This window comes from Arvicola amphibius, chromosome 8, assembly GCF_903992535.2.
Source record: "Arvicola amphibius chromosome 8, mArvAmp1.2, whole genome shotgun sequence".
Taxonomy (NCBI): Eukaryota; Metazoa; Chordata; class Mammalia; order Rodentia; family Cricetidae; genus Arvicola; species Arvicola amphibius.
The window spans coordinates 67,321,518-67,343,793 of NC_052054.1; the positions used below are offsets into that span (position 1 = coordinate 67,321,518).

At 46.3% G+C, this 22,276-nt stretch overlaps 1 protein-coding gene across 1 annotated transcript in view; it reads left to right on the forward strand.

The window, feature by feature from the left end:
* The first annotated feature begins 6,990 nt into the window (after positions 1-6,990).
* Eddm13 (epididymal protein 13) overlaps positions 6,991-22,276 on the forward strand; it is a 31,186-nt gene continuing 15,900 nt past the window's right edge. Inside the window, exons 1-6 of the mRNA XM_038338708.1 lie at positions 6,991-7,075; positions 10,375-10,401; positions 11,486-11,500; positions 17,123-17,149; positions 21,044-21,100; positions 21,530-21,562. Coding sequence (XP_038194636.1) covers positions 6,991-7,075; positions 10,375-10,401; positions 11,486-11,500; positions 17,123-17,149; positions 21,044-21,100; positions 21,530-21,562 — 244 coding nt within the window. The remainder of the gene's footprint in view (positions 7,076-10,374; positions 10,402-11,485; positions 11,501-17,122; positions 17,150-21,043; positions 21,101-21,529; positions 21,563-22,276) is intronic.

A 22,276-nucleotide genomic window follows, 5' to 3' on the forward strand; every position in this document is an offset into this window, starting at 1 on the left:
TGTGAGTATATGCCTGCATAAACCAGAAGAAGATGAAAAACTGCTACCCAAAATGAGTTAGAGGAGGTTGTGAGCTGCCCAGTGTGGGTGCTGGGAACTGAGCTCAGATTCTCTGCAAGATCAGTATATGCCGAACCACCTTCCCAGCTCCTAATGTTTATTTTTAAATTATTGTTTATTATGTATACAGTAGTCCGCCTGCATGTATGCCTGCAGGCCAGAAGAGGGCAGCAGATCTCATTATAGATGGTTGTGAGCCACTGTGTAGTTGGTTGCTGGGAACTGAACTCAGGACCTCTGAAAGAGCACCCAGAGCTCTTAACCACCATCTCACCAGCCCCAGCTCCTGATGTTTTTTTTGTTTTGTTTTGTTTTTTTATCTGTCCTGCCTGCCAGTTCCCAAATCACAACATGGAGACTTAATTATGAAAGTTCAGCCTTAGCTTAGGCTTATTTCTAACTAGCTCTTACAACCTAAACTAGCCCATTTCTATTTATTTACCTTCTGCCTCATGACTTTATTACCTTTACTCTGTATTGCCCACGTTGATTTCCTGCTTCTTCTGTGTCTGGTTGGCGACTCCGCCTTTCTCTTTCCCAGAGTCCTCTCCGTAGCATAATTTCTTTCTTTTTTTTAATTTATTTTTTAATTGATATTTATTGAGCTCTACATTTTTCTCTGCTCCCCTCCCTGCCTCTCCCCTCCTACCTTCAATCCTCCCCCAAGGTCCCCATGCTCTCAATTTACTCAGGAGCTCCTGATGTTTTAACTGCATTTATTTGTTTCCGCCTGTCTGGAGGTTGGTGAGTATGTGCCCTGATGCCCATGTGATGGTCAGAGCACAGTGTGTGGAGGTTGCTTCTCTTTCCACCGTGTGACACCGGTATAGAACTCAGATCGTCCAACTTGCCGGTGCCGTCACCCACTGAATGGTCTCCCCTGCCTCCAATTTTCCATGTTTTGTAGATCTCATCATGAGTTATTTTGTTATCACAGCCTTGAAATGTACGAGGTTGTTATTAGCATGTACTGTTCTCTCTTGAATTATAGTTTGTTTTTGTTAAGTCAGGGCCTCCACACTATAGGCAAGTGCTCTACCTTTGCCGTCTAGTGAATCCCTCACTGAATTCTGGGCAAGAATTCTTTTGAGCCTTCTTTTTTTTTTAAAATTTTGGCACAGAGTCCTGGAACTCATTCTAGTCCAGGCTGGTCTTGAACTTAGGATCTTCATGCCTCGGTCTCTTTAGCAGCTGGAATTATAGACCTGCGGCATCAGACATAGCTTATTTTTTAATATTAATTTTTTTAGGGGCTGGAGAGATGGCTCAGAAGTTAAGAACACTGGCTGCTCTTCCAGAGACCCTGAGTTCAATTTCCAGCTACCACATGGTGGCTCAAAGCCATCTGTAATGGGATCTTGCTGCGCCAGCGTGGGCTGGAACCAAGAATCTCGGCGGAGGGTGTCCGGATTGAATGAATGCACAGAGTACGAGGTTGAGGTGGAATAGCTTTTTTATTCTCCTGCTGGGGCTGGCTTTTATACCATGGCACCAAATGAGGAGGGGGCTGCGAAGGGACTGTAACCTGACCCTGGGCAGGGATCAAGGAACAGTCACCGTGCACTCAATATTCCTTCCTTCCCTCGCTCCAGGAGCAGAGGGAATCTATTATGTTTTCTTTGCAGCACCTCAAAAGGGGGCAGGGATCTCATAACTCGGGGCTGCAGTTCCCACAGGATCTGAGGCCCTCTTTTGGCGTGCAAGCATACATGCAAGCAGAACACTGAACACATAATAATTAAATAAAAATTTCTTTAAATTTTTTTTGAGACATGTTCTCGTGTAGCCCAGGCTGGCATGAAACTCTCTACACAGCTGAGGCTTGATCTGACCTACTGACCATTCTGCCCTTTCTTCCCAAGTGCTATCTTTATAAGCATGTACTTCCATGCCTAGCTTATGCAGTTTGAAAAATATTTATTTTAAATGTGTATATGTATATGGGGGAGACAGTGGGATTTGTGAATGAGAGTATTCATGCCCTTATTACTGAGTCATCTCTCCAGCCCCTCTCCAGACCCGCCTGCCTCTGCCTCCTGAGTGCTGGGATTAAAGGCATGCACCACCATCGCCCGCCTTCGTTGCACAGTATTTAAAGCTTTCTCCTTTGGCATCAGCCATGTACAGCAGAGACTTTCAACGTCTTTTCTGATCCTGGGGGACAGCAGCTATTCGGAGCCTCTTTCCCCATTCAACTATGACTTAGTGCCCACTAAGGAATAAGCTCTTTGCTTACTGATCTGAGGAATTTATTTGTAACTTATTAATAACTGAATATTTTCCAATAGCTAGCTAGCTAACCAGATGCATGCGACACCCAGACAGGCCTGCAGCACACAGTGTTGAGAAGAGAGAAAGTCACAGAGTGATCCATAGGGAGAGCTGGGCTTTCTCAGCAGTCTTAGCTCCTGGCATCGGAAACAGCAAAACTGCTTGTATTTAATTTTTAAATTTTAATTTAATTTTTTTCTTTTTTCTTATTTTTGTCACAGGGTTTCTCTGTAGCTCTGGTGCCTGTCCTGGAATTCACTCTGTAGACCGGGCTGGCCTCAAACTCACAGAGATTCACCTGCCTCTGCCTCCAGAGTGCTGGGATTAAAGGCGTGCGCCACCACTGCCCGGCTTAATTTAATTTTTGCATCCATTTATTTGTGTATGTCTTTACCTTGTGCACACACACACGGAGGGCAGCAGGCAACCCACAGGTGTTGATTTCTCTTACCGCCCTCTGGGAACTCAGGTTTTCTTATGCTTGGGGCCACCTGCCTGTACACACTGGGCCGCCTGGCAGATCTGCTACTTGCATTTTGATTACAAAGTTTCTTGATAAACATTTAGTGAGCACGAAAAAAAAAAAAAAAGAACGCCAACAACACGCAAAGTAGTGTCTCCAAGAATGTCAGTCATTGAGCCAAGTGTGCTCAGGAGCCCGCTGGGAGCACAGGGAGGGGAGTGGGGATGAAACTTGTCCTTTGCCAAGAGAGCCACAGAGAATTAAGGAACTGCAGCAGTGGCTCCTGTCACCAGGCCAAAATGACAACCCTCCTGGGTGCGCAGGCAGGCTGGCTAATTAGTTCCCAGCACCAGCAGCAACGTTCCACTAACTACTTCAGAGTTCAGCTCTCTTGAATTGGTTCAAATTGATTTATTCCCAAATCCTTCTGCCAAATTTAGGGCTATTTTTTCTCTCTCTGGCATTGTGTGTGTATGCGTGCGTGCCAGCACAAGATGCCTGGGGTAAATTGGTCACAAGGGCCCCGTGGAGAGGTGTTCAGAGTCCCCGCAGGAGCTACTAGCACCACTTTTAATGAGCCCCAAGAGTGCACAGATCAATTCCTGCCAGCTGCAGTTTGAAATTAGAAACAGAAAGTTAACTCTGAGAACCTGGAAAACATCATTTGTCAGTCACTGGCCCTGAGGGTGGCCTGATGCTACTCAGTGCTCATTAATTTAAAAAGTGATTCTCGCCTGTGTCTGATCATAAAGACAATACACACATATTCACCGAACACACTTGATAACACAGAGACAGGACAATGGAGAATGTTTACGTTGTCCACAGTCCCACCAATCTATTTACAGCTTTTACCATACATATGAGTCTGCATGCTACTGCCACCCTGTCCGTGTGAAAGCCAGAAAAAACAATATCCCAGGAGTCAGCTTAGGTTGCCAGTCTTGGCAGCAAATGCCTTTCCCTAGTAGACCATCTCATTGGCCTACAGCTTTTATTTTTGTTTTTGTTTATAATTTAATTTATTTTTAAACTAGGTCTCCTGTAGCTCAGGCTAACCTCTGACTGGCTGTGTCACCAAGCCTGGCTTTGAACTCTTGATTCTCCTATCTCACCTCCCCAGTGCTAGTTGCATAGGCAGGTGGCACTATTCCTGGCTCTAGTGACAATTTTAGTACTGATGGTGGCTTTTGAAGATTTTGTGTGTATGTATAAACATTTGTGTGTATAAAAATATAGACACACATACCACTGTCCCTTAGGATTCGTGGAAGAGTAGTTCCAATAGCTGCTCATAAAAGCTAAAATCAATGGAGGCTCAAGTTCCTTATGAAAAATGTGTTCCAATTTGCACATAATCTATGCATAATCTCATATTAAATCACCTCAAAGTCAGGTGGTGATGGACACACTTTAAATCCATGTCTCAGGAGGCAAAGGCAGGGGGATCTCTGTGAGTTCAAGGCAAGTCCGGTCTACATAGAGAGTTCCAGGAAAGCTAGTCCAGGAGACACAGAGAAACCAAAACAAACAAACAAAAAAATCACCTCGAATCACTTATTAATATCTGATGCTATGAGAGCCTATGCAGATAACTATTACACTGTGTTGTTGAAGAACTGATGACGAGGAAGAGTCTACTATGTTCAACACAGACGCAACTCTGTGTGTGTGCGCGTGCGTGTTTTAATCTCCAGCCCCTTGCCCGAATTGCGAACCGTACTGTGGCTTGTGGCACACAGAGCAGGCGTTGCGCTACATTGGCCCAGACTCCATGTGCTCTCTCAAGCTCAGGTTAGCTGTCTCTGTGGGTTCCTCTGTCATGACCTGGATCCCCCCCTCCCCCCACTCCTACAGTTCTGCCTCGCTTTCTCCGGAAGGACTCCGGAAGCTCAGCCTAGAGCTTGGCTGTGGATCTCTGCATCTGCTTCCGTCAGCAGAGACATGAGTTTTGCTGTGGCCTCTTCACACGTATGTATCATTTTACTTGGTTCTCATTTGTTCCCCTCCCCCCTGCCTAAGGCAGGAAGCACAGGAAACAGTCTAGCCTAGGACACTATTTAGTTTGTGCTACACGTACACCCCGTTGTGGCAGCCAACTCCTTCCCTTGCACTTACTATGCACAAACACACCCCTCTCCAAACAAGGCATCTAGCAGCCTCTGAGTTCCTCATGCCACACACGTGTATCATGCTACTGTGCTCCCATCTCTGGCTCTGGTAAGAAACAACCAGAAAGTGGGGGCCACCCTGAATGAACACTGTGCCCGCTTTCATTGTCTGTGATGCTGGTACACTGAGTAGGACAAGGCAGTGGGTGCAGAGAAATCTGATATCCCTGGAGAGATGGAAGGCACAGTTTGTGTTGGAGTCTCAGGTGGTGACAAAGGAGAGCAAGGTGGTGGCGGCACACACCTTTAATCCCAGGCAGAGGCAGGTGGATTCCTGTGAGTTCAAGGCCAGCCTGGAATGCAGAGTGAGCTCCTGGACAGGCTCCAAAGCTACAGAGAAACCCTGTCTCAAAGAACAAACAAACAAACAAACAAACAAAAAACCCAATAAACAAACAAAACCCACAAAGAAAGGAAAGAAAAGGAAGATGGTCACAGCATTAGAAAGGCTGAGAACCACTGCTTAAAGGGAGGCTCAAGATGAGTAGGGGACCTGAGACAGGGAGCTTGTCAGTGAAGGAGATTAGCTGTCAGAGGCAAGTGAGGACAACGGGATACCCCGGGGGTTAGGGCTCAGGGTAGACACCTTAGTCAGCAACAGAGAGGTCCTCTCCCTCCTCTCTCATTCCCTCCTCTCTTCCTCTTTCTCTTTCCTCCTCTCCCCCCTCTACCCCCTTCTTTTCCCTCCCCCATTCCTCTCCATTTCCCTTTCTCTCCTCTTCTGAGACAGTTTCACGAACACCCTGCTGGCTCGGGGAGGGCTTCCTTAGCCCCACACTCAGAGTGTGACTAGGGTCACACCTCAGATCATGTGCTGGAAGGACTAATGAAAGAGGGCGAAGAGGATCCCCAAGTCTGAACAGGAAGGAGGTAAATAGGACTAAGAGATTGGAGGGGATTTGGCCTTTAGACTTCCAGGAACAGCTGACTGTCGGGGTGGGGGGGAGAGCACAGGGTGGTGGAGGTAAACCTGGAGGAGGACACAGAACGCTGGCTCGCCGGGATGGGGCCTGCAGTGTTCTGTCGGGAGGACACGGATCACAGATAGCAGGACCTAGACACTTGTTCCCACTGCACTGAAGGGCTTCCCCACCTTTGATACCTGTCCCTTGCCTGCCATAACTGCCCATTCTGAGACAGAGCCCCAGGGAGTTCTAGGAGCTCTTGGCAGCTTCCCAGAATGCCCTCCTCACCTGTCCCTTAGCACTTGTGCGACTTGGGTTTCTCAACTACTCGACACTAACTAGAGTCTCCTGGGAGGAGGGGCGCTCTTTTGAGAAAATGCCTCTATCAGATGGGCATATGGGCAAGTCTAGGAGGGAGTTTTTCTGAATAGTGATTGATGCAGGAGGCAGCAGCCCACTGTGGGCAGCGCTATCCCCAGGCAGATCCCTAGGCTGAGCAAGCCTTGGGAGCAAGCCAGTAAGCAGCACCCCTCCACGTCTCTGCTTCAGTTCCTGCCTCCAGGTTTCTGTCATCAGCTGCTACCTGACCACCCTCAGGTCTTTGATGTTAAGACTGTAACCTGTACTCCAAACGCACCCTTTCCTCCTGTTTTTATCACAGACTGAAACAGAGAGCCAGCCAGCCCTACCTTTCCCACAAGTGACATTTGGGATGCTTGGGACTCATGGAACTTTCAGTTAACTACCAAGTTCATTTTGTGTAGCAGGTGTTGTGCTGGCATCGGATATAGTGTCAGAAAAGGGTCCTCACCTTTGAAGACCTCACAGGCTGGTGGGAATGACAAACACCCCAACGGCAAACACCCCTGCTAAGGTGGGCACAGCATATAATTATTATAAAGTGTTGCTTTAAGAAGAAGATCAGGTGCTGGTGGGAAGGGGCAGTTGCTGGGCCAGCCGCTGGTGGCGTGGGCACTGGTCTCACCAGCTGGCTGCCTCCAGGTAGCTGGAGGGCATGTGTGGGTGCGAATTTTGTCTTGAGAGCCCGGGAGAACAGTGGGTGACCAGAGTCCTCTTGAACCTGGAAGGAGAAGACCAGATACTGGGTCCAGGCCCCATTATGTGCAGACTGGAGCCATTTCTGAAGAGGTCCCTGGTGGTCCTCCTTTTCCTGGGCCTGGCAGAGGCCTGTATCCCTCGTAAAGGTGAGGTTTCCACCCACCCCATCTCTTCTCCGTGGCATCTTAGGATGGGGAGGCCACTGAGGGTGGACTCAATAAGCAATTCTGAGGTCTACACAGGCTTCCTTGCTTTGGGCTTAGGCAGTCTGTTTTATTTTCCCCCATGGAGAAGGCTGCATGAGACCTAGGTTGTTGGTCTTAAAGATATCCATGACTTCATGAGTTTCTAGCTTGACGGCCTTATCCTTAGAGGTACTAGTATCTATGTTAGTCCCAGGTTGGGGGGTTGCCCTTGGGGATACGGATGGCTTCATGAGTCCTAGGTTGGCAGCCCTGCTCTGAGTTCCTTGCTGGTGGCTCCGTCCCTGCAGAGGAACATCCTGTCATCTCCATCCTCATGCTCATCTGTGACTTTTGCCCACAAGGGGCAGAGACCCACCTGTGTCGGTCAGCCTCTTGTCCCCATCTTCTCATTGTCATAGAACCCCCTGGACTGCCCTATGTCACTGCAGAGATCACATTTGTGCCAATGGAGTCACCAGCCCTATGGCCAGAGTGCAAGGGAGATGCCAGGCCTTTATACTGGGTCCCCTGGACTGCCCTGTGTCACTGCAGAGATGGAATTGTGGTGGTGCCGAGAGTTAACAGCCTGGTAGCTGGTCCTTTACGATGTCGGGATGCCTAAGACTCCATTGGAAAGACTCGAGTCTTGTCACGAACAGCACTATCTCCCCAGCTACTAGACCTACAGTGCTTTCAAGTTTTAGTTTGCCCTCAATGCTGGGAACAGAGTTGGGGAAAGGCAGGCATAGATCTGTCTTAATGTGATCCTCATGATAAACAGATAACCACATCCCAGTAGGATCTTTAGGGGAGACTGTCCTGGAAGAGCAACATTTGAGAAGAGACCCCAACAAGAAGCAGGAGCTAGCTGGCTAAGGGGTTAGAGATTATTTCAAGCAGATGGAACTGCGTGTGTGAAGATGTTGGGTTCAAGGACATGGAGTCACTTCAAGGCTCTGAGAGCAGCCAGTGTGGCAGAAAGATGGCAGATAGGATGAGGCCATGAGTGAGGGGGGCAAAGGTTCAAGTAAGAACAGAGAGAGTGTGGGAACAGAATATAAAGGTTGTTGGGGTTGTAGGAAGCATGTGTTTGCTCCTCCTCCTCCTTCTTCCCTTTCCCCTCTTTCCTTCCTATTCTTCTCCTTCCGTTTTAAAAGATATCTATCTATCTATCTATCTATCTATCTATCTATCTATCTATCTATCTATCATCCGTCTGTCTGTCTGTCCGTCTGTCCGTGCCACAGAGTACATGTGAAGGTCAGAAGATAACTTCTAGGAATTGGTTCTCTCCTTCTACCATGCAAATCCCAGGAATTGAACTTGGATTCTCAGGCTTTGGTGTGGGACAGTACCTTTACCTTCTGAGACATCTCGCCTGCCCTTCTTCTGAGTTCTCAGTCTTTTCCTGTCTTTCATGATCCTCAAACATTTAAATGATTCTGGTCAGTTTGTCTCAGAATGTCTCCTAGACTGAGTTTCCCTCAGTTTTCCCCCATGATTAGACTGAGGTTATGCATTTGGGGCAAGAATACACCAAAATCACACTGTGCCCTCATTGGGGGATATAGCCAAGTGACTGATAATGGTTTGTTTCTTGCCTGTGACATCCTCTCTGATCTCTTGGCTAAGGCTGTTCGGAAACCAGGCTTCTCCACTACCTATTACTATTTCCCTTCTTGTAACTGGTGAATATATGGGGGCATACTGAGACTATTCTTTTTCTTTTCATCTTGGCCAACTAATTTTAGCAGCTACCTGTAGATCTTGCTTTAAGAAGGGATTGCTGGCAGTAGTGGCATACACCCTTAATCCCAGCATTTGGGAGACAGAGGCAGTGGGTTCCAGGCCACCCTGGTCTATAGAGGGAGTTCCAGGACAGTCAGGACTTCACAGTGAAACCCTGTCTTGAAAAACCAAACAAAGTGGGGGGGGGGCTGCTGTAGTGTAGAGATTTTCTATTCTCTTTACCTGTTATATACACATTAATTAGAATTCCTAAAGTCCTTGAATGAGACCAATGACTCTTTACAATGAACACTGGCAAGTAAAGATAAACATACAATGGCTTTACAGTGTGACTCACTGTGTCTGATGAGATTTTTATTTTTTCCATTATTATTATTATTCTTAAATTTTGTTTTATTTTGGGGGAGGGGTACAAGGGCTGAGGGCAGATGTGAAGGGACGGGAAAATGTGTGGGATCAAGATGCACAATGTAAAAGACAGACAGAAAAAGTACATTTTAAAAAGAAAAAAAAAGAGATGACTGGGCTAGCAAGGTGGCCCGGTTTTTAAAAACCCATACTGATGGCTCCAGAAGACCAACCATCACATGGAGTGTTTGTTCACTCCTCTACAAGGAACTCTTTTCCTAGTATGTGTCTCCTAATCCCTCAGCACAGTCTGGAGGATGAACCGCGTGACTGCTGGCTGATGATGGAGGCACAGATGGGATATAGCAGACAAGCAGATGATAGATGGGCAGCGGATGGATGGAAGGAAGGAGGGGTGGGTGGGTGTATGGAAGGATGGATTGATGGATCATGAATAAGTTTAGGGGTGGTTGAGTAGCTGCAGGGTTGTTTAAGTAGATAAGTGGGTAGGTAGACGGATGGAAGGGTCAGTGGATGGATGATGGACAAGTATGTGGTGAATGGGTGGGTAGATAGATGGGCAAGTGTACAGTGGATGGGTGGGTGGATAGATAAGTGGGCAGATGGGCGGGTGGAGTGTATCAAAGGATACTGGATGTATTTGTGGGTGTAGGGGTAGGTGGAGAGCTGGTAAAGTAGGTATATGGGTGGATGGATCAAAGGATAGATGATGAACAGTTGTTAATGAATGGGTCGATATATGGAGGGATGAATGAATTGAGATGAACACTGGGTACATTTGTGGGTGTGTGGGTGATGGAGGTGTAGAGGAGTAGACAGATGGGTGAAAAGGTGGCTGGAAGAATGGGTGGATGGATAATGGGTAGGTGGGTAGGTAGAGGAGTGGGTGGGGAGTTGATAGGTGGAGAATAGGTATGGGGTGGATAATTAGGTAGGTGAGTAATAGGCAGATTTATGGAGATGGGTGGGTAGATGTGTGGACTGGAGGGACTTTGATAGAAACTGCGTGTATTAGCTCCAAAACCACGGGAGTTGTGGGTGGTCTTGATCATTGTCGTGATCTGAGTCTCATGTCTAATTCTCTCCCTGCACCTGCTGCCTGGCCCTGTCGGGATCCACATGAATGATGCTTTTGCCTCCAGTCGCAACGGAAGAAAAAAGTAAGAACTGTAGATACTCCATGTCTTTGATCTCATAGGTGCTTCCCTCAGATGCTGCTGGGCCTGGAAAACCTGGAGATCCTGGGGAAGGGTGTAGTGTGGCTTCAATCTGCCATAAGTCCTGGCTTGAGGGTCATAAAATAACTATTAAATAAAATAGTTATTAAAAGTAAGCAGCTGCTAGGCATGATGAGATACGCCTGTAATTCTCCTGGAGGCAGGAGAATTGGAGGTCCAAGGTCATCCTCATCTACACAGTGAGTAGAAGGCTAGCCTGTGCTACACAAGACCCTGTTTAATAGAAAATATCTGGACTCTCTCGCATCTGTACCTGCATCTAGTCTGTCATGGTGTGTTGATTTGACTGGCTAGTTAAAATGCAATCTCAACCAGGGAAGGAGTTGGAGTGTTGTGCAAATTCTGATGTAGCTGGGATTCTCCAGAGAACCAGAAAGAACAGACCAGAGAGAATAAACAGAACATAACGAAATGGAAGTAGATTAGAATAAAAATATAACAGAAGTAAGTTAGTACCAAGTAGCCATTTAATCCCAGCAATCAGGAGATGGAGGCAAGTGGATCTCTGTGAGTTCGAGACCAGCCTAGTCCACATAGTGAGCTCTAAACTTTACATAGGTTCCAGGCATCAAATTCAAGAAAAAGAAAGAAATAGAATATAATAGGATAATATAAAGTAGGAAATAGAAAATAAAAATAAGATAAAATAGAAATAGAAACAGAATAGAACAGACTAGGATAACCTATGATAAGATATAGAATGGAGCGGGCTGGAGAGATGGCTCAGTGGTTAAGAGCCCTGACTGCTCTTCCAAAGGTCCTGAGTTCAATTCCCAGCAACTACGTGGTTGCTCATAACCATCTGTAATGAGGTCTGGTGCCCCCTTCTGGCCTGCAGACATACACACAGACAGAATATTGTATACATAATAAATAAATAAATGTTGGGGATATTAGCTCACTTGACAATGGAGACTGAGAAGGTGCACAACAGAACATCCCAAGCAGTTGGGTGTGGTGGCACGTGCCTTTAATCCCAGCACTCCAGAGTCAGAGGCAGGTGAATCTCTGTGAGTTAGAGGCCATCTTGGTCTACAAAGTGAGTTCCAGGACAAGCTGCAAAGCTACACAGAGAAAACCCTGTCTTTAATCTTTTTTTCTTTTGGTTTTTCAAGACAGGGCTTCTCTGTGTAGCTCTGGCTCTCCTGGAATTCGCTTTGTAGACCAGGCTGACCTCGAACTCATAGAGATCCACCTGCCTCTGCCTCCCAAGGACTGGGATTAAAGGCGTGTGTCACCACCACCTAGCTCCTTGTCTAGGCTGGCCTCAAAATTGTGGTAATCCTCCTGCCTCAGCCTCCCAATGGCTGAGATTTCAGATATGAACCACTATGGTTGGCTCACATAAAAATATTTCAAAAATGTTTCTTGTATCTAACTATCGATGATTAAACAGATTTATGAAAGTGCAAAAAATCTGTTTGTGGCTTGTTTAATAAATAGATGCAGAGTTTGCTCACAGTGAGGGCCAACTGCATGCTGTAGTGCTCCATCTGTATAGATATGTATCTATTTGAATCTAGGAAAACATATACAAGAATATTTATATATGCAAATAAGTATTATGTAAAGCTAATTATAAAAACACAAGACTAAAGGAGGTGTCTTAGTCAGTGTTCTACTGCTGTGAGGAGACGCCATGATTATAGCAACTCTATTTTTTAAATAATTATTTTTATTTTATGTGCATTGGTATTTAATCTGCATGTATGTCTGTGTGAGGGTATCAGATCCCCTGGAACTGTAGATACAGACGTTGTGAGCTGCCTTGTGGATGCTGGGAATTGAACCCTGGGTTCTCTGGAAGAGCAGTGTGTGCTCTTAACTGCCATCTCTCCAGGCCAACACAGCAGTTCTTATAAAGGGAAACATTTAGTTGGGGCTGGCTTACAGACATGGTGCTGGAGAAGGAGCTGAGAGTTCTACATCTGGATCAGCAGGCAGCAGGAAGAGCTAGACTTTGGGCCTGCCTTGAGCATTTGAAATCTCAAAGCCCACCCCTAGTGACACACTTCTTCCAACAAGACCACACCCACTTCAGCAAAACCATACCTTATAATGGTGCCTCTTCCTGATGACCAATCATTCAAATCTATAAACCCATAGGGGTCATTCTTACTACAGGAGGGTTATGGATGATTTTTACAATCAGTGTTACCACCGTTATGACCTTTCTAAAATTATCTGCATCTGTATAACAATGGACATGTAATTATTCCAAGAAGGAACAAAGAAGTTCATGGGAGACTGAGGTAGTTTGCAGAAATATTAACCCTACCTTCTTTTTTGCCTCTGTTTTTCATGCTGACTCCCTGGCTCCTGACTCTTCTTCCAGTCAAATGTAAGTCCCAATCTCTCTATATAAGCAAGGGTTGGGGTGGGGAGTCAGTCAGCTCAGGGAGATGGAAGAGAGAGGCAAACATCTGGCCATCACCTTCTGCGGGAGCAGACTCAGAGCGTGGCCATTCAACCTAGATCTGAAGGTCATGGGGTGGGAAAGCATTCATCTTCAAGGCCAGCCATTCTCTTAGATCTTGTAGGAATGATGCTTGCAAAAAAGGAAGAAAGAGTCCTTGGTTTCCATGACTTTGATATTAACATCTGTAGTGTCAGTGAAGTGACTTGGTTAGGAACCCATTCTATGTATATGGTCAGGCTGGACTGTGTATACACTGGTGCATTTCAGGGCAGACAGGCCTTCTTTTCTGAGAATTAACCATCTCAGCCTCCAGCCAAGAACAGGAGGTAACAGCTGTTTTGGAGACCATATTCTGCTAATTTCCTGGAAGTCACATGGAACAGGGAGGATTTAGATTCCTCACGTACATAACTGGTACCCCAGGGTCCTCACTTCTGCAGTAAATGTGTCTTCAAAGAGAAGCAGGAACCATAGGTTGCATTAAAGTTCCTCATTCTGGTCCTGATCTCTGGGGTGCACTGAGGGACGATGCATAAAGGATGACTTAACTGATTCCATATTCCTTCTCAACTTTGATTTCACAAATGTTCGCATTGGTCCTGGCTCATCCCCTTCTCCCTGATGCTCCCGTGCCTACAGTGCTGAAAGGTAAGAGTCTCAATTTATTTCCTTCTCCATCTGCTCCAGTTGCCTTTGCCCCCACAGAAATAGCAGGAGCTGGCTTTCAACCAGCATTTCCCCTCCTGTGTCCACAGCCCAGCTTCTCATCTAGGGACTAAAGGGAATCTGAGAACCTAGAATATCTCCTTGGATAGAGTTCAAGTACCACTCTTTTCCCTCCCCCCCACCCCCAGCAAAAAAACGCAGCATTTTTCCTTGGTCTAAATGTACCTGGCTTGCATCTTGGTAAGCACAAGATCAAGGCAAACTCAGCCAAGAAAGAAAAGAGTAAAGAAACAACAGTCCCCGGCACCGGGCAGGGACAGATAGTAGTGATTTGCAGAGCAGAGCCCTCCTCCAACACAGTTCACACACCGTCAAAAAGGAAAGCACTTGAGGGAAGATGCATTCCCAGTATGCTTAGTTGAAGGTTCTATCTAAAGAAGGGATCATGGAAGATACATTGTGAGGCATGTTTAGCTCATGGGCATGTTAGAAAAGTTAAAGATGTTGGCCAGGGACACATCTGAGCATGTTCAGTTTGAATCACATACATGGTGGAGAGGAATGTTTCTGAGCATGCTCGGCTTGTGTCTTAAGATGATTGACAGGAACATCTCTGAGCATGCTCTGTTTGCATCATAAAGACAGTGTGCTGGGATCTTTCTGGTATGTTATCTTTCATCATGAAATTTTCTTTGTTTTTGTTTTGTTTTGTTGTTTTAAAGACAGGGTTTCACTGTGGAACTCTGGCTGGCCTGGGACTCACACTGTAGACCAGGCTGGTCTTGAACTCACAGAAATCTACTTGTCTCTGCCTCCCAAGTTCGGATATTAAAGGCCCGCACCACCATATCTGATTAATCACAAAATTTTCATTAAAAAAAGTGAAAGGAGAGTTTGAAGGAGTTTTTGCCTCTGAACAGGCCTTCCTTGCTAATACAAGCTTCAGAATGGGACAGAAACAGAAGCCATTTGGCCAGAGAGCAAACTTTAGATCTACCCTAGATCTAATTTGGCCAGAAAAAGTCACATGGGTTGGGAAGATGGCTCAGTGGTCAGTGTGCTTACTGAAAGCATTAAGACATGAGCTTGGATTCCCAGAGTCCATCAAAAAGCCAGCAGGCATGGGATCTCAGCTGTAATTCCAGCTCCAGAAAGCAGACATTAGCGATCCCCAAATCAAGCTGAGGTGAGCCTAGTGCCTTGTTCTACAGCCATCACAGAGCTTCTTTCAGCATGGCTGCAGGCAAGCTGCTGGGCTGCCATCCTCCACTCACTAAGTCCGCCCTGAGTCTGCTGCAAAGGGACTCTTGGGAATCGCAGGGACCCCGAGCCTTCATCTCTTCAGGACCCACTGTAGATTCCACTTTCCAGCATGTTCCCAGACCTCAGTGTCTGACCTTGTTTTCATTTTCTAATTATGGCTTTGTCTCTCTGACCCATCCAACTCAATGTTCTGCGCTTCATCTATAATCTTGGCCACCATGTCACCCCTCCCGGTTCTGCTGCCATCAGGAATCTTGGGTAAGTGTGTGAATCCCGCTGACAATATCATGGACTGGGAAGTTCAATGGAAGACTTTGAGCAAGAATTTGTGGGCTGGGAGACAGTTGTAGTGGTGAATACCTTTAACCCCAGCACTCAGGAGGGAGAAGCAGGGACTCTGTGAGCTCGAGGCCAGCCTGGTCTACATAGAGATTTCCAGGACTATGGGCTACATAGACCCAAGAATTAAAATTGTGGACTGCACTGAAGGTTGTCTTTTGACCTCCACACATACACCATGACACATGTACACACACACACACACACACACACACACACACGCACGCACACGCATGTGTGTATATTTAAAGGGGGTTGACAAGATGGATCATGAGGTAGAAGTTCTTGCTGCTTGATGACCCGACCTCATCCTAGAGACATGGTAAAGACAGAGAACCAACTCCTGCAAGTTGTCCTCTGCCCTTTATGTACCCAGTGTGGTAAGAGCAACTCCTCACTCTTAAAGACCAGGGCAGGGGCTGGAGAGATGATGGCTCCGTGGTTAGGAGCACCTACTGCTCTTCCAGAGGATCTGAGTTTGGGGCCCAACAGCCATGTCCAGCAGCCCATGACTGCTTATGACTCCAGCTCCAAGGGCGCCATCACCCTCCTCTGGTCTCAGCAAGCATTGCACGCACACGCACACGTACACACCCACCCACATACACATGAGAAAAACTTAAAAATTAAGTCTTGGGGAAAAAATGACAAGATAGATGGTTCCTTAAACAGCATCAGAGGTTGATCTTTGGCCTCAATATGCACATGCATGTATCCGTCACACCTGAGCACACACATACGATTTTAGCATGTGTTATACTCTGATGATGGACACCCAAAGATGGAATTAATTCAGAATCTAGTGGGGTCCTGGTCACGTACTTTATGACACCCAGTTGTTTGGTGAGTGAGGAATTGCGTACACTCTAGCAGACCCTATTACCACATATCAGTGCCATAGCACAAACCTCAGTTTGAGGAAGTCCATGTTATGATGTTTGCTCAATGATTAAATTTCCTTCTGACTTGGTGTTCAGACCACATTGGAGGCAAATGGTGCCTTATGACTGAGCTGGGACAAGGAATTGAGACTCTTAAGGAAATTCTAAATCAGTGGTTCTCAACCTTCTTAATGGTGTGACCGTTTAATACAGTTCCTCATGTTGTGGTGACCCCAATCATAAGATTATTTTCATTGCTACTTCATAACTGTAATTTTGCTACTGTTACAAATTGTAATGTGAATACCTGATTTGTGGACAGTCTTAGGCAACCCCTGTGAAAGGGACATTTGTCCCCCAGGTTGAGAACCACTGCTCTAACTTGTTTTGATGCTAGCTGATCAATGGGTTTTCCTTTTCTCCATTAGTTAAAGAGTGACAACTCTGCAAATTTGAGGCTAGCCTGGTATACAGAGCAAGCTCTGTCTACAGAACAGCCAGGGCTGCACAGAGAGACCCTGTCTCAGAAAAAGACAGGAGAATAGTTTGGCATACAGTGAATTCTAAATGACAGATGTTGTAGATTTATCAGGTAGAGGAGGGGCTCTGAGACAGGCAGGAGAGCTGGGGTTTGGGGTTTTTATTTGGGGAGGGGGGTTAGGGTGTCTCACCTGGTAATTCTTCCTTTATCCTGCTTTCTTTTGGTCTGAAGTTGTCTATGTGTCTCTTCTGTAGCAGGGACTGAGTCTCTGTCAATTCCAGCAATGCAGAGATGCCCGAATGGGCTGACTGGCTGGGGTCAGAGTGGGTGTCCCGACCTCCTTTGCTCTAGGGGTGTAATAGGTCCAGAGAGATCCACCTCACATGAGGGAAGATGGGCTACATCTCAGAGAGACAAAAACTGCTGGGAGAAAAAGCCACAGAGAAAAGGCCTTCCTAAGTGGCCTTGGCACCACAGCCATACTTCCCCCAGAGGGTTGGTGGAGTCCTTTGGACTGGGAAAATCCATTCATTGTGGATTTTCTCTCTGTTGCAATTGCTGTGTGTGTTGACATCATTTGTTTGTTTTTGTCTCCTTCCTCAGGGCTGATGAGCAGACTGTCCCCGGATGGTAAGTGTGGATCTGTCTATGTCCTCAGCCCACAGTCTCTGTTCTTTCTTGTCAATGGGTGACATAGACCTTGCCAGGCTACTGAATGCCTCATATTTTACCCAGTTCCATGCTTTGTTTATTTGGCTTTAAGTTTAAACTAAAAAAAAATTGATATTGAAGGGGAACGGGTGTAGAGGCATGCATGTGGGGGTCAGAAGACACCTGGAGGGGAGTTGGTTCCTTCTTTCCACTGTGTGGGTCCCAGGATTAGAATTTAGATCTTCAGACTTGCTAGCAAGCACCTTTACATGCTAACCCATCTTACAGTCCCAAAATATTTGGTGTGTGTGTGGGGGTGTACACACCTGTGCAAGCATGCAGAGGCCAGGGGAGGACACTGGGTCTCCTATTGTGTCTTCCGGTCTTGTTTACATGAGTACTTCCACGAGACAGTCTCTCATTAAACCTGGGGCTCACTGTTTTTAGGGTGACTCAGACCATCACATGCCTGTGAAAATACCTGGCGCGAGTGAGAAGGAAACACGGAACACGCAACAAACCCGTTTAGGAGTTTATTAGAGGGGGCGTGTACAGGCCTGGGGAAGTCAGTGTGCAGAGAGAGAGAGAGAGAGAGAGAGAGAGAGAGAGAGAGAGAGAGAGAGAGAGAGAGAGAGAGAGAGAAAGAGAGGAAGATGGCGCATCCAGCATATGCACAGGGGGTTAACATGTCTATGTCACACACAGATGATGGGGTTCATGCATGCACACAAGGGCTTAGCTGAGTCATATGTGGATGATGTAACCACGCATGCATGCAAGGGCTTAGTTGAGTCATACGTGGATGATGTAATCCACACCGCACATGGGTCATGCAGTGCCCTTTAACATCTCCAAGGGCCATTAGGCACTTCTGCCTGAGGGCTTGTCAGCACATGCACAGTCCCTAGAACCTGGAAGTATCAGCCTTATTGTGGCTGAAATCTTTACATTCTGGGATCCTTCTGTATGGCATCTCCCTAGTATTGGTATTACAGGTGCAGCTGGCCTTAGCCAGTTTTTACACAGAACTGGAATTTAGTTGGATCCTTAGACTCTTGTTTGAGATAGGAATAATCTACTTCTCTATTCCTGGAGTACAAGGTCTGGCTATTAGCCAAACCTGTTGACAATAACCTTGAGAGAGCAGAACTCTCTGACTTAAATCTAGGTGAGACCTTTGTTTGAGGTTGAAGCACAATTAACCTTGAAGGAACTAGAGGTAAATTCCAATCATCTGACCTTTGGTCAACATGGAAATAAGCTCATGTTTCTAGGCCTCCACATGTATGTGTAAACCAGTGGTTCTCGATCTTCCTAATGCTGCAACCCTTTAATACAGTTCTTCATGTTGTGCTGACCTCCAACTACAAAATTATTTTGTTGCTACTTCATAACTAACTTTACTGCTGCTGTTATGAATCTTTTTTGTTTTGAGACAAGGTTTTTGTGTAGCTTTGGAGCCTGTCCTGGAGCTAGCGTTTGTAGACCAGGCTGGCCTTGATCTCACAGAGATCCGTCTGCCTCTGCCTCCCAAGTGCTGGGATTAAAGGCGTGCACCACCATCGCCCAGTTTGCTGTTATGAATTTTAAGTATCTGGTATGCAGGATATCTGATATATGACCCTCCCCAAATGGGTCATGACCCACAGGTTGAGAACCACTGGTATAAGCCATTATGATATAGTAGGATAGTATTCCATTAACATCTATACAACCAGTTTGAAGTTGAGAGTGGGTAAGGTCAGAATCATTTGGGAATTGGGGACATAGTAGCAAGTGACAAAAGCTCAGCAACCGTCAGCAAAATGGCTCACTGGGCAACATTTCTTACTGTTTTGCATGATGACCCGAGTTCAATCCTCAGGGCCTACATGGTGGAAGAAGAGAGCCAACGCCTTCAAGATGCCCTCTGAGCTCCACATGTGTACCACGATGCACACATGCCCCCATTAATTAAAAGGAAAGGAAAATACAGCTAACTGTAGTGTTTCACATCTGTAACTCCAGCACTGAGGGGGGCAGAAGCAAGAGGGTATTAAGTTCAAGGACAGTCTGGGTTACACAGTGAGTCCCAGGCTATATCTTTTACTTTTCTCATGGCAGCGACAGAATACCCCAAGCTCAGGGAAGGGAGAGTTTACCCAGTTTACAGTTTGAGAGGGTAGCATGTAGGGGAAATCATGGTGTTGGGAAACTGAGTCAGCTGATCACGTTTTGCATGCACAGTCAGGAAGTGGAGGGTGATGACTGCAGATGCTCGGGTCGCATATTCCTTCCATACAGCCCATGGGATGATTAATCCCCTTAAATGAGCTAAAGGCTTTTCAGATCTTTTCCATGTTTTTCTAAGATGGGGAGATGCCATGCTGTGCTATTGTGTGTGTGTTTGTGTGTGTACATGTACGTGTACACGCATACATGTGTGTTATCCAAGGAAACTTCGGTTCTAAAAGTGGTATTTCTCATTCTGGAATCTTTCGTATGAAGGTTATTTGTTCTACTTCAATTCCATTTTTTTTTTTTGAGACAAGATCTCCTGTGCAGCCCAAACTGGTCTTAACCTTCAGTCCACCTGTGTCTGCTCCTGAGTGGTGATATCACATTGGTGCACCACCTGAATATGATTCCATTGCATATATGTGAAGCATATGCAGGTGTGCACGTTAGTGTGTGCATGGGTGTATATATCCACATGTTCCTGTGGAGGCCAGAGGTCAGTGTCAGCTGTCTCCTTCAGTTGCTCTCCATAGTGGTTTTTCTTGAGACAGACTCTTCACTGAACCTGGACTTCACTGTTTCTTTTTATTTTTTAAAATATATTTATTTTTGCCTTATGTATACGGCTGTTTTATCTGCACATACGTCTGTGAACCATTTGCATGCAGTGCACACAGGGGCCAGAAGAGAGCATCAGATACACTGAAGCCAGGAGTTACACGAAGTTGTGAGCCTCTCTGTAGATGCTAGGAATCAGAACTTTAGCAAAATCAGTGTTCTTTTTAAATTTATTTTACTTTATTTAACTTATTTTACTTTGTTTTTTGTTTGTTTGTTTTGTTTTCTCAAGACTGGATATCTCTGCTGGGATTAAAGGCATGTGCCTTCACGGCTCAGCTCAGCCAGTGCTCTTAACTGCTGAGCCACCTTTCCAAGCTTTCCTGATTGTGTTTTTATGTTGAGGAAATGGAGGAAAAGTGTCATGCAGCTTGGAGGTGAATGAACCAAGATTTGAACACAAGTCCTGTTTGTTTCACAACACCCCCATTGGACCCTAAAGCCCACTTAACAAGGAGGGGTCACCCCAAGAGACCATCCTCACACCACAGCTGCTGCAAAAGCAAGAGGAATTTTATTTACTGCCACAACAGGGCCTCTCAGCCTCGGGAGGAGAAGGACTCCAAGTGGCTGTTACAGGCTACTTTTAAAGGAAAAAAACCACAGAAGCAAAAGGGGAGTCCAGGAGTATTTGTCAGCTATTGTGACTAGCTCATTTAATGGTCAACTAACTATAATTGGTCAATGCCATGGTGGTTGCTGGGTTTGTTGAGCAAGGAGGAACATCTGCAGGTCGTTTTGCCCCAGTTCCAGGAACTGGGTCTATTGAAGAAAAACCGCAGAGGGATGAAAAGTACCTGGGAAACGCTTGGGTGATTATCAGGTTCCTGGTTCCCAGGGAAGGAAGGGCAGTAATGCTGAGATGGTCCAGAGTCTTTCACCCCTTCCTCTTAGAACGGAGTTTAGGATGTAGAGATGGCTCACATCTTGGCATTATCCACCCATCCATAATTTTGTCCCTCGGCCCTTTCACAGCTGAGTTCTTTCCAGGCAGGGCCATCTTTTCTTCCATTCAGTTAATCCCTGCTCATATTTCAGGTTTCAGACAAAACATCATATCCTCCTCCAAGACACCTCCCCTGGTAACCACTCCAGGTCAGCAGCCACCCCCTTTATAAGCTCCTGCCATGCTCTTCAGGTTACCTCTGTCCCACTTCACAAGGCTTTTGGTCCCCTTCCTCTGTAAGTTCCTGGAAAGCCATGGATATTGTTCATTGGGATAGATACTGTCTCACCCAAATCTTCTTATGCCTGGATGCAGTAGGTGTCCCACGGATATCTATTAGGAGAAAGGGAGCCTGCAGACTCAAGTCCCCGTCTTTCCCTGTAAATAGAACTGAGTGGCCTGCTTTCTGATAGTGTTCTCATCTCTGGTCTTTGACTGGTCAGGGATGTTTATGGGTGGTAAAACTGTTAATCTCTCTCTCTCTCTCCCTCCCTCCTCTACCTCCACCTTCACTTCCATCCCTCTCTCCATCTCTCTGCAACCCTGTTGAACATGGCTGCATTCATTTCTCCATACAGACAAGACGGAGGAAGAATGTAAGTACTTTGAAAGTTTATGACTGCCAACTTCTCACCCCCTCCCCGCCCCCATATTGCCAGGGATTGAACTCAGAACCTCATGTGTGCTGGGAAGGTGCTCTACTGCTGAACCACACCCCCAGACCCTCATTGGGGGATTCTAGACAAGTGCTGTACTGATGAGCTACACCCCAGAAGCATTTCTTCTATTTTTAAACAAGTTCTCACTAAGCTGCCTAGGATAGCCATGATTCAACTCTGTCTCAAAATAAAAAGTAAAAAGAGAGAATTGCTCAGTGGTAGAGCCCCTGCCTAGGATCCCCCAGTGAGGGGCTGGGGGCGTGGCTCAGTGGTAGAACCCCTGCCTAGAATCCCCCAGTGAGGGGCTGGGGGCGTGGCTCAGTGGTAGACTGCTCTGCTAACATATACAAGGCCCTAAACTGAATGCCCAGCACCACAACAAAAAAGTTTTCTAGAGCAAGTAATTCACAAGTTAGGCAGAGAAAAGCCAGGGGTGGTTTGGGCAACTCTGTCCAGACAGGAGAGCGGGACTGGAGGACAGCGGATGGAGGGATGATAATGGACGGGTCACAGTCATTCCATTGATTTACTAGGTCCAGTCCATTGCAAAGTCCCTGATAGTACAATGTAAGTATATTGGATGCTTTTGATTGGCTGGGCCAAATTCTCCATTTCTCTAGTCTAATGCAACTTGAATTTCCTTTAACTGAAATGCCTAAGGCTAGA